This window comes from Peromyscus eremicus, unplaced genomic scaffold, assembly GCF_949786415.1.
Source record: "Peromyscus eremicus unplaced genomic scaffold, PerEre_H2_v1 PerEre#2#unplaced_541, whole genome shotgun sequence".
Lineage (NCBI taxonomy): Eukaryota > Metazoa > Chordata > Mammalia > Rodentia > Cricetidae > Peromyscus > Peromyscus eremicus.
Window position 1 is genome coordinate 93,308 of NW_026734777.1, and position 12,711 is coordinate 106,018.

At 43.1% G+C, this 12,711-nt stretch overlaps 1 protein-coding gene across 4 annotated transcripts in view; it reads right to left on the bottom strand.

The window, feature by feature from the left end:
• Positions 1–543: 543 nt before the first annotated feature.
• LOC131901866 (proline-, glutamic acid- and leucine-rich protein 1-like) overlaps positions 544–12,711 on the bottom strand; it is a 40,114-nt gene continuing 27,946 nt past the window's right edge. For 3 of the 4 annotated variants that reach the window (XM_059252927.1, XM_059252929.1, XM_059252928.1), the window contains 3 exons: positions 10,890–11,051; positions 980–1,053; positions 544–733 (listed from right to left, as the gene is read on the bottom strand). In XM_059252927.1, the coding sequence (XP_059108910.1) occupies positions 572–733; positions 980–1,053; positions 10,890–11,051 (398 nt within the window). In that variant the 3' untranslated portion in view covers positions 544–571. Of the gene's footprint in view, positions 734–979; positions 1,054–6,395; positions 7,045–8,435; positions 8,504–10,889; positions 11,052–12,711 lie in introns of those variants that run through there. The other variant, XM_059252930.1, reaches the window with a different exon arrangement.

Sequence of the window (12,711 nt, forward strand, 5' to 3'; positions counted from 1 at the left end):
AGTCATGTGGCAGGGGGAGGGCCTTTGTCACTTTTATCTAAGGACTGGAGATCTGGAGGGCACCCCAGGGAACAAGCCCAGCCTCTGAAAGAGCACCATTGAAATTTGCTATCTTAGGCTCCCCAGCTACCCAGTGAGGTTCTGAGGTGTCTCCAGAGGAACTTTGCCTATGTTGACCTCCAGGACCTGGGTGTACTACAAGGGGATGTTCAGGGATGATATACTCCTCTTGGAGACATCCACACGTCCTGTCTTAGGTGTTAGAGGTATTCTGAGGGAGTGCTTTTAAACCTATCTGTATCTGTGGATGGATACTATCAAAATATCAAATGTGCCTTCAAGATAGAGATTTGAGTACTAGAAAGATGGCTCAGTAGCTAAGTGTGCTTGCTACTCTTACAGAGAGCTGGAGCTCAGTTCTAAGTAGCTACATAGGATGGATGGGTCACAACTGTCTATCACAACAGCTCCAGGGAATTTCACACCCTGGAGGGGTGACTCCAGTGGGCATACTCAGAGACATAGAAATAAAAACAAAAAACATTTATACATGATTATAGGCATTATATTTTTATCGGTAGTAGCTTTTCACCCACTCCTCCTCCTCCTCCTCCTCCTCTTCTTCCTCCTTCTCTGCCTCTTCCCCTGCTGCCTTCAACTCTACCACCTCCTCCAACTCTTCTTCCTCTGCCTCTGCCTCCTCCTCCACCGCCGCCGCCTCCTCCACCGTCTCCTCCTCCTCCTCCTCTTCTTCCTCCTTCTCTGCCTCTTCCCCTGGTGCCTCAAACTCTACCACCTCCTCCAACTCTTCTTCCTCTGCCTCCTCCTCCGCCGCTGCCGTCTCCTCCTCCTCCTCCTCTTCTTCCTCCTTCTCTGCCTCTTCCCCTGGTGCCTCAAACTCTACCACCTCCTCCAACTCTTCTTCCTCTGCCTCCACCTCCTCCGCCATCGCCGCCTCCTCCACCGTCTCCTCCTCCACCTCCTCCTCCTCCTCCTCTTCAAGCATATCTTCATCTGAAGATTGAGGTGGGGCTTGGTACAGTACATTTATCGCTAGGGATAGAGTAGGAATAGGTTCAAAATAGGGAAGGAGTCATGGCACAAAGTGTAGCAGGAATCTTAAAGAGTCTTATTAATAAAATCAAACCTGTGAGCCAGGTATTGGGGTGAAGCTGGAAGATCAGAGATACAGAACAGGCCACAGCTAACCTCACCTGGCCAACTTCTCAGCTGCCCTTGTTTCCTCAGACTGGAAGCCTCTGTGTCCTCATATCTGAATGGCTCTCAGCTGAATTGTGCTGCTCAAAACCTAAAAGCTTAACCAGCCAAATGCTTCTAGTCTCTGGCCCTCACGCCTTATATACCTTTCTGCTATCTTCCATCACTCCCTGGGATTAAAGGCTTGCTTTCTGGGATTAAAGGTGTGAGTCACCATGCTTGGCTGTATCCTTGAACAGATGGATTTCTGCCTCTGGAATGCTAGGATTAAAGGCGTGTGCTACCACTACCTATCCTAAGTGTCTAGTGGCTTTTTTGTTCTCCGACCCCAGATAAGTTTATTAGGGTACACGATATTTTGGGGAACACAATACCACCACAACAAAGCTCTGGGACATTGCTGGGTATTTCTTGCAGGGACCAAGTTGACCATCCTAGGTGAGTGACTGCTCCCACAGGTGCCACCATCCATGCTAACAACATTGTTTGGGACAATTTTCTATTGGCTGTTGTTCTGTTGTTTGTAACTTTTGGATGTTTCCCTTGGGTCTCCTTTCACATCAGAAACAAAACTTTGCTTGCTAACTGTGCTGTGCTTAGCATCCCTGTTCCCACTCTGTTCAGCTCCCCTGCTTTCCTCAGCTAAGCATGAACAGCACTTCACCTCTTTTCCACAAGTAATGGTGTGACCAGATGACCTGTTAAGACTCAATTGTATCTAGCTGGGCACGTCCCTAAGCAATGTCCCATTGTATACACTTCCTGTTGGGATTTTGGTTGTCCCATAAACTCTGTAAAGGACTCAGGTGAGGCCACATTTCAAGGGAAGGGGATGACAACTGGGTACACATGCATAAAACAGGAATGAATCCAGGGATCCATGATGGATGGTTAGGTCCGATCAGGTGGGCCAATCAACTCAGTATGCAGAATCAGGAATAAGGCAGCAGGGACACAATTTCATGGATTACTAGGCATAAAGAGAAGAGTCCCCATTCCACTCAGGAAATAGGGAGGAGGGTGGAGAAGGCTCTGGGTAAAGGACAGAAGAGTGGTCAAATGATGTGGCCAGTGAAGTGGGCTCCTTTTTTGCTGTGGACACATTGATTAGAAAGAGTCGTCCCTGAGTTTACACAAGGCAGAATCAATGCATCAGAAGTACAAGAATACAGGGCAGGCAGACATACTTTGCAATGAAGAAAAACCCTCACCCTACTGCAGGGGTTCCATAAAAGACATTGGGGGAATATACTCTCCTTTGATTCATACTCTAGACCAGTGGAGACAGGTGAGAACTATACTAAGCATGAAGCTGTATCAGTTCCAGACCGCTTAGAGTACAGACATGGCAAGGTGATCTGATGAGACAGGGCAGGAAACTGAGGTTCAGACGTACAGAGGATAAGTCAGAGAGGACTCAAGAGATAAAATACAAGTGGCCATGCACTTTAATTCCTGGGATTTTGTGCATCCATGATGAACTAGTAATATCTGGAAAGGAGGCCTTATCTGGACCACAGAGTCCCAGATCCATGCTCAAGTACTAGGTCAGAAGCTCCAAGAGAGGTGTCAATGTGTCCTTTGACTCATTCGCCCTAAAGGTCAGTCTAGTGTGAGGAGCACAGGCTGGAAATGAGCTCACACACAGCCTTCCTTCTGTCCCTGTCCCCACTGACACCTTGTCCACATGACAGAGTAGACCCAGAATGCAATGTTGTTACCTACCTGGACTTGCAAGACTTGCAAGACTTGCAATTTTCCTCAGTGCCCAAACCTGTGTTTCAGAAGCACCTGGAAGAAAGCAACAGAGTGGCTCATTCTGCCTACAGAAGATACAGCCACATCAGCTCACACCAGATCAGCCTCAGCTTCCCACTGGTTCCTTGACATCTTAGGTTATGGAAGGTGATTCAGTGAGGCCAGTCTACTCACTCTGCCACCCACCCATAGATTGCCCTTTATGTAAAGACTGAATGGGGGCTGGAGAGGTGGCTCAGAGGTTAAGAGCACTGGCTGCTCTTCTAGAGGTCCCGAGTTCAATTCCAAATAAACACATGGTGGCTCACAGTCATCTATAATGAGATCTGGTGCCCTCTTCTGGCACACAGGCATACATGCAGGTAAAACACTGCATATAGAATAAATAAATAAATAAATAAATAAATAAATAAATAAATAAACAAACAAATGAATAGATAGAAGGCACTTCAAGATTTTAAGGAAAAAGAAGACTGAATGGAAACATGGACGTACTGTTACAAGTCCTGCAGGACCAGCCAGAAGAGGATTCACTTCTGCATTATTGGGCCCATACTACAAGACCTTTGTACCCAGGTTCATGTCACTGACTACCGAGAGTTGTGATCCACTGACAGTTTCTTCTATCACAACTCACCAATCAAAAGTGAGCACCAGCTATACACATATTTCCAGACTACATCAGAATACACACAATTTCCAAGGAAAGCTACTAATTACAACCGATGGCTAGGAGCTTTGGCAGTGACAGAGGCAGGAAGAATGGGTGTTCCGGTGAAGACCATACTTTTATTTATTTATTTATTTATTTTTTTTTTGGTTTTTCGAGACAGGGTTTCTCTGTGTAGCTTTGCACCTTTCCTGGAACTCGCTTTGGAGACCAGGCTGGCCTCGAACTCACAGAGATCCACCTGCCTCTGCCTCCCCAGTGCTGGGATTAAAGGCGTGCACCACCACCGCCCGGCTTATACTTTTATTTTTAAGTTTATTTCATTTGCATTGCCTGCGTATGAATGCTTGTGTATCACATACATACAATGCCAGCCGAGATCCGAAGAGGATATGAGGTACCCTGGAACTGAGTTACAGATGGTTGTGAGCAGCTATATGGGTGCTGGAGCTCAAATCTGGTCCTCTGGTAGAGCAGATAGTGCTCTTAATCAAAGAGCCATCTCTCCAACTCCCCTAGATCATCTTTAATTGACAGTGGGGTTTGGTGTGTTTGCTTCTACCTCTCTTTACCATTATGCCTGGACGGAGTAGTATTTAAATCTCCATGCAAATTTACATCTCACTGATACCTTTCCCATTGCCTCAGCCTGCCAAGTAGAAGGTACAACCTTACTCTTTCCTGGATCCTCTCCTATCAACTCCAACAGGGCATGCTGTTACTTACTAGGAAAGCTTTCTTTACTACTGATGTTCTACTGTGCTTCAACATCTGTGTGCCCCACTTGGGCTATATCTGCAATAACATCAGGACAGAGTGTACTAGGTAAAGCCACACCAGCTCACACAAAATTAACCCAGGTTCTTCTTGGGATTTTCCACAGAGCCTCTATGGCAGAATCATTTAATCATTTAACTTTCAACTCTCCTTCTCAACAAGAATCCTGATTCAGGCTTCTTAGGAATGAAACACTAAGATATTTCCTGAACAAGAGAGGGATTTCAGATACTTACTTCCTCCACACATGACAGATGTCATCTGCAATTATGAAAAAGAAAGCATTGTTAAGATTGGGCTATACTGTATCCTTCACAATGGTCTGGTTTTCTCTGGATGACTTAGAGACCGATGGGAATAGAGCTCTACTGGTGCTGCATTGTACTCCCCAAGTCCATTAACACTGCAAGCAACTCCTTAATAGAACAGGGAAAGGAGTTTCTGAGGGAACTGCTTCTATGTTTCAATTTTAATGAATGTGGTGATGTCAATGACACCAGAGAGCTGGAGACCCTGAACTCCACAAAGGAAATTGTCTTTCAAAAAAGTAACACACATGGAACCCAAATAGAGCTGTATTTCTATAGAAGACACACAAAGGTGTGCTTACCATCTGTCTGGATTCTGGAACACTAATACTACGAGGAAAATCTAGGAGAAAACAGAGTAACTGTGAGGATGTTGGCAACTAATGATTATAAAACACTCAGGGAATATTTTCAATGTGCACACGTGTGTGTGGAGATAGCTTGGGCTGCTGCTGGGCCATCCTCCAGTGTAGAAGGATGTTCCAGAAAAGAAAAAAATAAAACAGATCAATGTGAGACCTAGGATCCTTGTTCCTCAATTAAAGCCACTTTAAACAATATAAAATAAATCTAGCTGATTCACACTTTGTGGCATATACTTATAATCCCAGCATTCAGGAGGTAGTGGAAGGAGGACCAGGCTCAGCTTCAACCATATAGTGAGATAGAGGCAGCCTGTGATAAATGTGTCCCTGTCTCAAAATAAAAATAATACACTAAAGCAGCATAATTTCTAACTGTATTCTAAATATTTATCCTTATACTCACAGGTCAGTGTAGCTTTTACCATCCAACAGAACAATTTCTCTTTGCATCAGAATGAAATCATAACAGAAAACCACAACAAATAAAAATGCAGAGAACAGGTGACTGTGGGGGGCCTGGCCTGAACCTTCCATCTAGAACATTAGTGCTGCAACCAACACTGCGGAGAGTGGGAGAAAAAAATCCTCTTCCCCTGGGAACAGCCCAGTTGGTTTTCCAACAACAACTGGTCAGCTCTGAAATCTCATAATACAGGTAACATTGTATGGAAAGAGTGGATTGTATCTATATATTTAGGAATACACACACACACACACACACACACACACACACGTTCACAAGATGCTCTCTCTCTCTGTCACACACACACACACACACACACACACACGTTCACAAGATGCTCTCTCTCTGTCGCACACACACACACACACACACACACACACACACACACACGTAACTACAATCTACAGTTGGAGGAAAGGAGGCCAGAGGTCATAAATTTGAGGAAGAAAGGGGGTGACACATGGGGATGGTCGGAGGGAGGAAAGAGGAAAATGATACAATTTAATTTCAAAAAACAAAAAGTTTCAAAGCACAGTATGTGTGATTGTTAACACTTGCTATGTGTCACCAACAGGTGTTTCTCAGAACTGCACAGGCTGCTCAACTGAATCTTCTTCGGTTACTGACAAGCTGGGTTGGAAAATCTTATTGCTCATAGTGCTATTAGGAAGTGTACTATAATATTTCAGTTGTTTTTGTTTGTTTTGTTTTGGGACAGCTTCTAAGACATGAGTCCAAAATCTACAGAAGTAAGTCACCTTGTCCTTCATGATTGCTTTTAACTCCAAAGGTCTGTGTGAAACGACCAGACACAGTAGGAGTCTTTGGATTTTACACATGAGTGATTTCAAGCATCTGTGGATGTGGTCTAGTTTAATATGCAGTTAACATGACATGGAGGCAATTTGTCATGGACAGGCAGCATCTCTGAACCACATGGTAAACCCTCAGCCCTGCTGACAATGCTCTCAAAATTTTCTTAAATAAATTTAAGGCTCAACCATGGAAGCAAGAGCAATGGATTGCCCAGATGGATTCATGTTTTAACTTTATGCTTTTGACTTTGATCAGAGATTCTTCATTTTTGTTCTGAAGCAGGGGTTATAGCAATCCCCAAGCACAAATGTCATGAAGACCAGATGAACTAATAAAATATAAAGTTCATTTAAAGTATGTGTGGTGGCATGAACTATGTCCTCCATAGACCATTACCCACACAGGGAAACAAGACATTGAAGCACATGAAACCCTAATATTCTTTATGCACACAGCCTCATGGAAATCTATGCAGAAACTTGGCTGTCAAGGGTATCTAGAACACCTTTAAAAAGTCATGTTGACTCTTTTGCTCTCTCCAGAAACAGCAAGTTGGGTGGCCTTTCAAAGAGAAGACAGTAAGGGACACCCTACCTATCTTAACATTTACATTTTTCCTCACCAAGGAGTTAAACAATACTTACAACTTTGATATTCTTCGAAGGCTCCCTGAAATTACAGAAACAAAGACATTTTGAGGGTAACATCATGGGACATATAGGCACATGCCTTTTTTTCTTTTTTTTTTTTAATTAAGAAATTTTTTTCATTCATTTTATACACCAATCAAAGATCCTCTTCTTCCCTCCTTCCGTGCTCCCAGCCTCCCCTCCCAATCCACTCCTCACTTCCTCCCACAAGAAGGCAAGTCCTCCCATGTGGAGGCACATTCAGTAGAGGCAAGTCCAAGTCCTTCCCCCTGCCTCACGGCTGCACGAGGTGTTCCATCATAGGTAGTGGGCTCCACAAAGCCCGCTCATGCACCAGAGATGGTAACTTGGTATGTACCCACTCATAAGTGGATACTAGATATAAAGCAAAGGGTAATCAGGCAACAACCCACAACTCCAGAGAAGCTAACTAACGGGGAAGACCCAAAGAGGGACACATGAACTGCCCTGGGAAGGGGAAACAAATGAGATCTCCATGAGTAAACTGGGTATGAGGAGTGGGCAACGGAGGGTAGGGGATAGGGGATGAGAACATAAGGGAATGGGATGGTTGAGCTGGAACAGGGAGGGAGAATGCAATGAAAGAGATACCATGATAGAGACATCATGGGGATAGAGAAAAACCCGGTGCTAGGGAAGTTGCCAGGAATCCCCAAGATGACCCCAGCCTGGACTACTAGCAATAGTAGAGAGGGTGCCTGAACTGAACTGGCTTGCCCCAGAGATCAGACCGGTGAATACCCTGTCATCACAGAACTTTTCTCCAACTGATGGAAGCAGATGTAGAGATCCACAGCCAATCACTAGACCGAGCTCCAGGAGTCCAGTCAAAGAGAGAGAAGAGGAATTCTATGAGCAAGTGCATCATGATCATGATGGGGAAACATGCAGGGACGACCAAACAAACTAGAGGGAACTCATGAAAGTTGGATCAATGGCTGTGGCGCCTACATGGGACTGGACTAGGCCCTTTGCATGGTGAGACAGTTGTGTAGTCTTTATTTTTCTTTGTCAGTATTGAAAAGGCATGGCAATCACTGCCAACATTAATGGCTGGCAAAACAAAGATAAGATATATCTGTGACAAACCTATGATTGTTTCCAGAATGATGTATCTCTAACCCTCCTTCAGTCACCAACCACAAAATAATCTAAAGAAGCATTGTTTTCCAGAGGGACAGGTGATAGCATCTATTCTGTACCCTGACTATGCCATTCACAAATGCTCTTTCTCATAAGGTGTCCATTGGCAAGGAACTGTTCTACTATTCCAGAAAACACAGCATAGTATATATAATACACACTGTCATATTTTAATAGCCAAACTCAAATGAAATAGGAAAGTCAGACAGCAACATTTCTATTTCAGTCATAGAAAGTTCACCTTACCTCATTAGGATGGTCGAACTCTTCATCTTTAGAAAATAACGTTTTAATATCAGGAGCATTCTTAGTATCTAGGAAGGCAGAGTGACTGTTAATCACTGGTACTGTGGGCCCTGGCTTCCTTAGAGAACAGTGCTTAGCTTACACAACAGGCTTATATGTATGCCTATGCTCTCAAGGCTAGACCAAGTAGCTGCTGGAGCATCCTCATTGAAGACACTGAGTCAACAAGAAGCAGGGAAGAAATGGAAAATGGAACACTTGCAGTGTGCTGATGGGAATAGAAGACAGTAAGATCATCCTCCAATGGTACAAGCTTCCCATTACTCCTATCAATCACTTGAAGACCAGACGGATGGTCTTCTAAAACCAAGAAACAATGTGAGTTTTAATTTATGCTAAGTTGCCATCTAGTACACGCTCTCCAGGGTACCAAAAGGAATATGGTTTATGAAGTGGTATTGGTGAACAGGAGAAAATAAAGATCATGATAACGTGTCCCCTCTGCAGCACATCTGGGTACCTCAGAATGCTGGAAACAAAACAAGGCTCACAGCAATCCAGGAGATAATTCAATGAACCATGTAGCATTTTAACCTCTAGTGGCACCATGCTCCACTCCCTAGTTCAGTGCATGAACCACAAAGGGGCAGTCACATCCCAGGGACAGGAAAACCTTAAATGCTGTGTGTTGGAGCAGCACAGCTTTTCTCTGGAATAGATACTATTTTTAGAGTAGACTAATAGAGCTATGTAATTTTTCTCTTTGGAGTAGAAAGCACTTTCCCAAATCATCTGCTAAAAGCATTGGCAGACCATGTTTTTCCAGTGGTTTCCTGTGGTAATAGGTATATTCTGGGGCAAACATTCCATAAAATGAAATCACAATAAAATGAGTATCATGGAGATAATTTACACACTTCCTACATTCTTTTGGTTAATCCAAGATTCACACAAATGGAGGACAATGTATACACACACAGGCACACACACACAGACACACACACACACACACACACACACACACACACACATGTGGTTCTGAACAATCAAGACATGAGGCTTTATTTTCCCATTGACACTGAAGTTCTGTTCACATAGGAAGGTTAAACTAAGAATTCTGTACCCTCCAGTGTATTGAAGCTCTCTCCCACAGACCAGTAGAATCCCATGACAAAGACAGGATACTTTGCTGGTTGTATGCAGTTAAAACTCACTCCAATCACTAATTCACTATTACAGAAAACCCCCAGAAACACATGAGGAAGAGAATAATCACTGTAAACAATTCATTCACAAAGTCACTAAAGAAACTGAAGATTTAAAACACACAAGAGCAATAATCAATTTCAAGGTAGTCAAAACCATTTTATAGCAGTGTCTGATTAACAAAAAAACCATAAGGTATGTTTGAAAACATGAAATATGTGGAAATGTGCTACTAAAACTCAAAGTTTCTAATTGGTAGCTTTAAAAGGACATTATCATAATATTCATCTAGATTTAGATACTAACTTGGAGAACCTATAGAGTTCAGGAGACTAGAAAGGGAACATTAATTGGTAAGGAGGAAGGAAGATATTAATGGGGTCATGGGAGAACACAGGTGACATGAAGGGAAAGGGAGGAGTAAAGGGAGGGAGATCTGAGTGGGGAAAGGGATGGCAGAGTAGAACCAAGGAGGGACACACTGAGGATGTTTGAAAAGGCTAAATGGAAAATTATAAGATTAAATATATACACAAATAGTCAAACAAAAATGTATAATTGGAATTGCTCCAAACAGGGAATTACGCCAGATGCCATGGCTTGCCATGTAAACATTTGACAGCCTGAAAAGAAGGCTGAGGTAAAGATCATCTGTCTTTTTCAGAGGACATGTTGTGATTCTTTGATAGTTTGTATATATTTTATGGAATTATAAAATGGATCATTTGCTTCTGAAAGAGGAAAAGCACAGGAACCTCCCATTTTCCTTGTACTTACAGATCTCTTTCCTGCTCTCTCACACTCCCAAGCACAGGGTGTGACATGGCCACTACTGGGACCCTTTCCCATTGAACCTGGCCAAGAAGACTGTTTCACATTTCAAATTTCACTTGTACTTTGGGGACTCTTTAGATCTAATCCATCTGTGTCACCCACATGTGGATTAAGTAGCAGATAGGGTGACTCACCTGTTCCTGCCCACATCAGGTGAAGCTATATCAACTTATACATGTGCTCCAGCTTTCCTCTAGTTCATGTTATTCAGCGAGAGCCAAAGTGACTTTTATTTTTATTTAATTTTTTTAAATACATCTTAAAATTCTATGGCTGTATTTCTAGGGATGAGATGGATACACTGCTATATTTCAGATAGTGAAAGTTCCGGTAAATTAGTTCAGTTTTACATCTGGCACAGAGGATAACTGACTACTACATATAATGGAAGCAAAGCCTCAATATGTACAGTACCTTTCCTTTGAGTTTGTAGTATTTCTTCAGATGTATTCACAACGTCAGCTGGAGCAGCTGGAGCAGCTGGAGCAGCTGGAGCAGCTGGAGCAGCTGGAGGTTCTTCCATGACTTCAGGGATGATAGACATCTTCTTATAAAATCTTTTAAACACTGAAGTAACTGGGAAGGTAGTCACAACAGGGAGAGTTATGTTAGTTTACGGCAGAAAACCAGAAAACTAATCGTGGCTGTGTGTTTGTAAATATGGTCTAATTTCCCGCTCCAGCTAGTCATCAGTATCAGAGTGTTGCTTGTGGAAGATCACCACATTTTGTGATTAAGCAGTATAAAGACACTATAAGTACTGTCTGCATTTACGTGGCTGGTGTAATACAGAAGGAACAGCAGGACTGAATGTGTTATATGGGTTTGGTGCCAGATGGGAGCTCTTCCTTCTGACAATCGCATGAATACACTGTTGTTCATATGATTCCCCTTTCTTCCATGCTTTTCTCCAAACACTGGAAGTTTCAGAAGGACTTCTCATGATACTTTCTAGTCTAAAAGGGAACTACAAATGGTAAATCATAAGGAAAGGCACATGTACAGCAGAAATACTCTAATGAGGTTTGTTAAATACCAGAGGAATTCAGCTAGAAGCTAGTGACTGAATTTAGAGCGATCCATTGCATCCAACATGGGAAGGTGGCTGTTGCTGACTTTCACTCTTTATTTACCTATGGTACTTGTAGCTCACAGAGAACATATGGCATTGCCTTAGATGACTGAGAAGTAAAAACTGTGTGCACTCCCATCTTTTCACCTTCAGGTACCACATTAGTTACACTCCTGTCACTGTGACCAAACCCGACAGAAACAGCCTGAGAGAGATATTCTTTACCTTCCAATCCCTGACTCAAAACTGGAGTAGAGGGCACTGGCTTAGTACCAATATGTGACCCTTCTCCTGCATCTTCAACCTGTCATATCCCTCCCACTGACTAATTTTGATTGCCAGGGAACCACACTGAGAGATTATAGATTCGAGCATATTCCTTAGAAATACTCAGAGTCCAAATCATTCTATATCATGTTATTGCACGATGGTTTGACAAAAATGAAACTTCCCTTCAATTGGCCAAGCCTTCCTTGATGTCTTCAACATGACCAGGTAAGAAAAGCAGTCTGGTATTTGGATGGTAAGTATGCACATGGCTTTCTAGATGACAAATATCCTCAGCCACTATACGGACAACCCAGAAAAATGTAGCTAGAAGGGCAGAGTCTATATTAGCACCAAGTGTGCACCATACCTGCTCTGCTCAACTCATCAAAGTCTAATTTCTACACACTCTTCTATCCACAGACTCTACGGGGCGAGTGAGTCAAGCTCACTCCCTAACCATTACTTTATTTATTTATTTATTTATTTTTTTTTTGGTTTTTCGAGACAGGGTTTCTCTGTGTAGCTTTGCGCCTTTCCTGGGACTCACTTGGTAGTCCAGGCTGGCCTCGAACTCACAGAGATCCGCCTGGCTCTGCCTCCCGAGTACTGGGATTAAAGGCGTGCGCCACCACCGCCCGGCTCATTACTTTAAACCTATAGAAATACCTCTAATGAAAGATCAGGCTGAAAATCCCTATGTATAAAAGGATGAGTTTCAACTTATGGTTCTCCTCACTCTAGCTCTGAAGAATTGGGTTTACAGAAGTGTGCCACAATGGGCACATATTATACAGTCATTGGGATCAAATCCAGGGCTTTGCACATGGTAGACGCACACTAAAGCGAACTGGTCTTTACATTCCTGCCCATTGACCCTCTTTGACAAATCTGGCT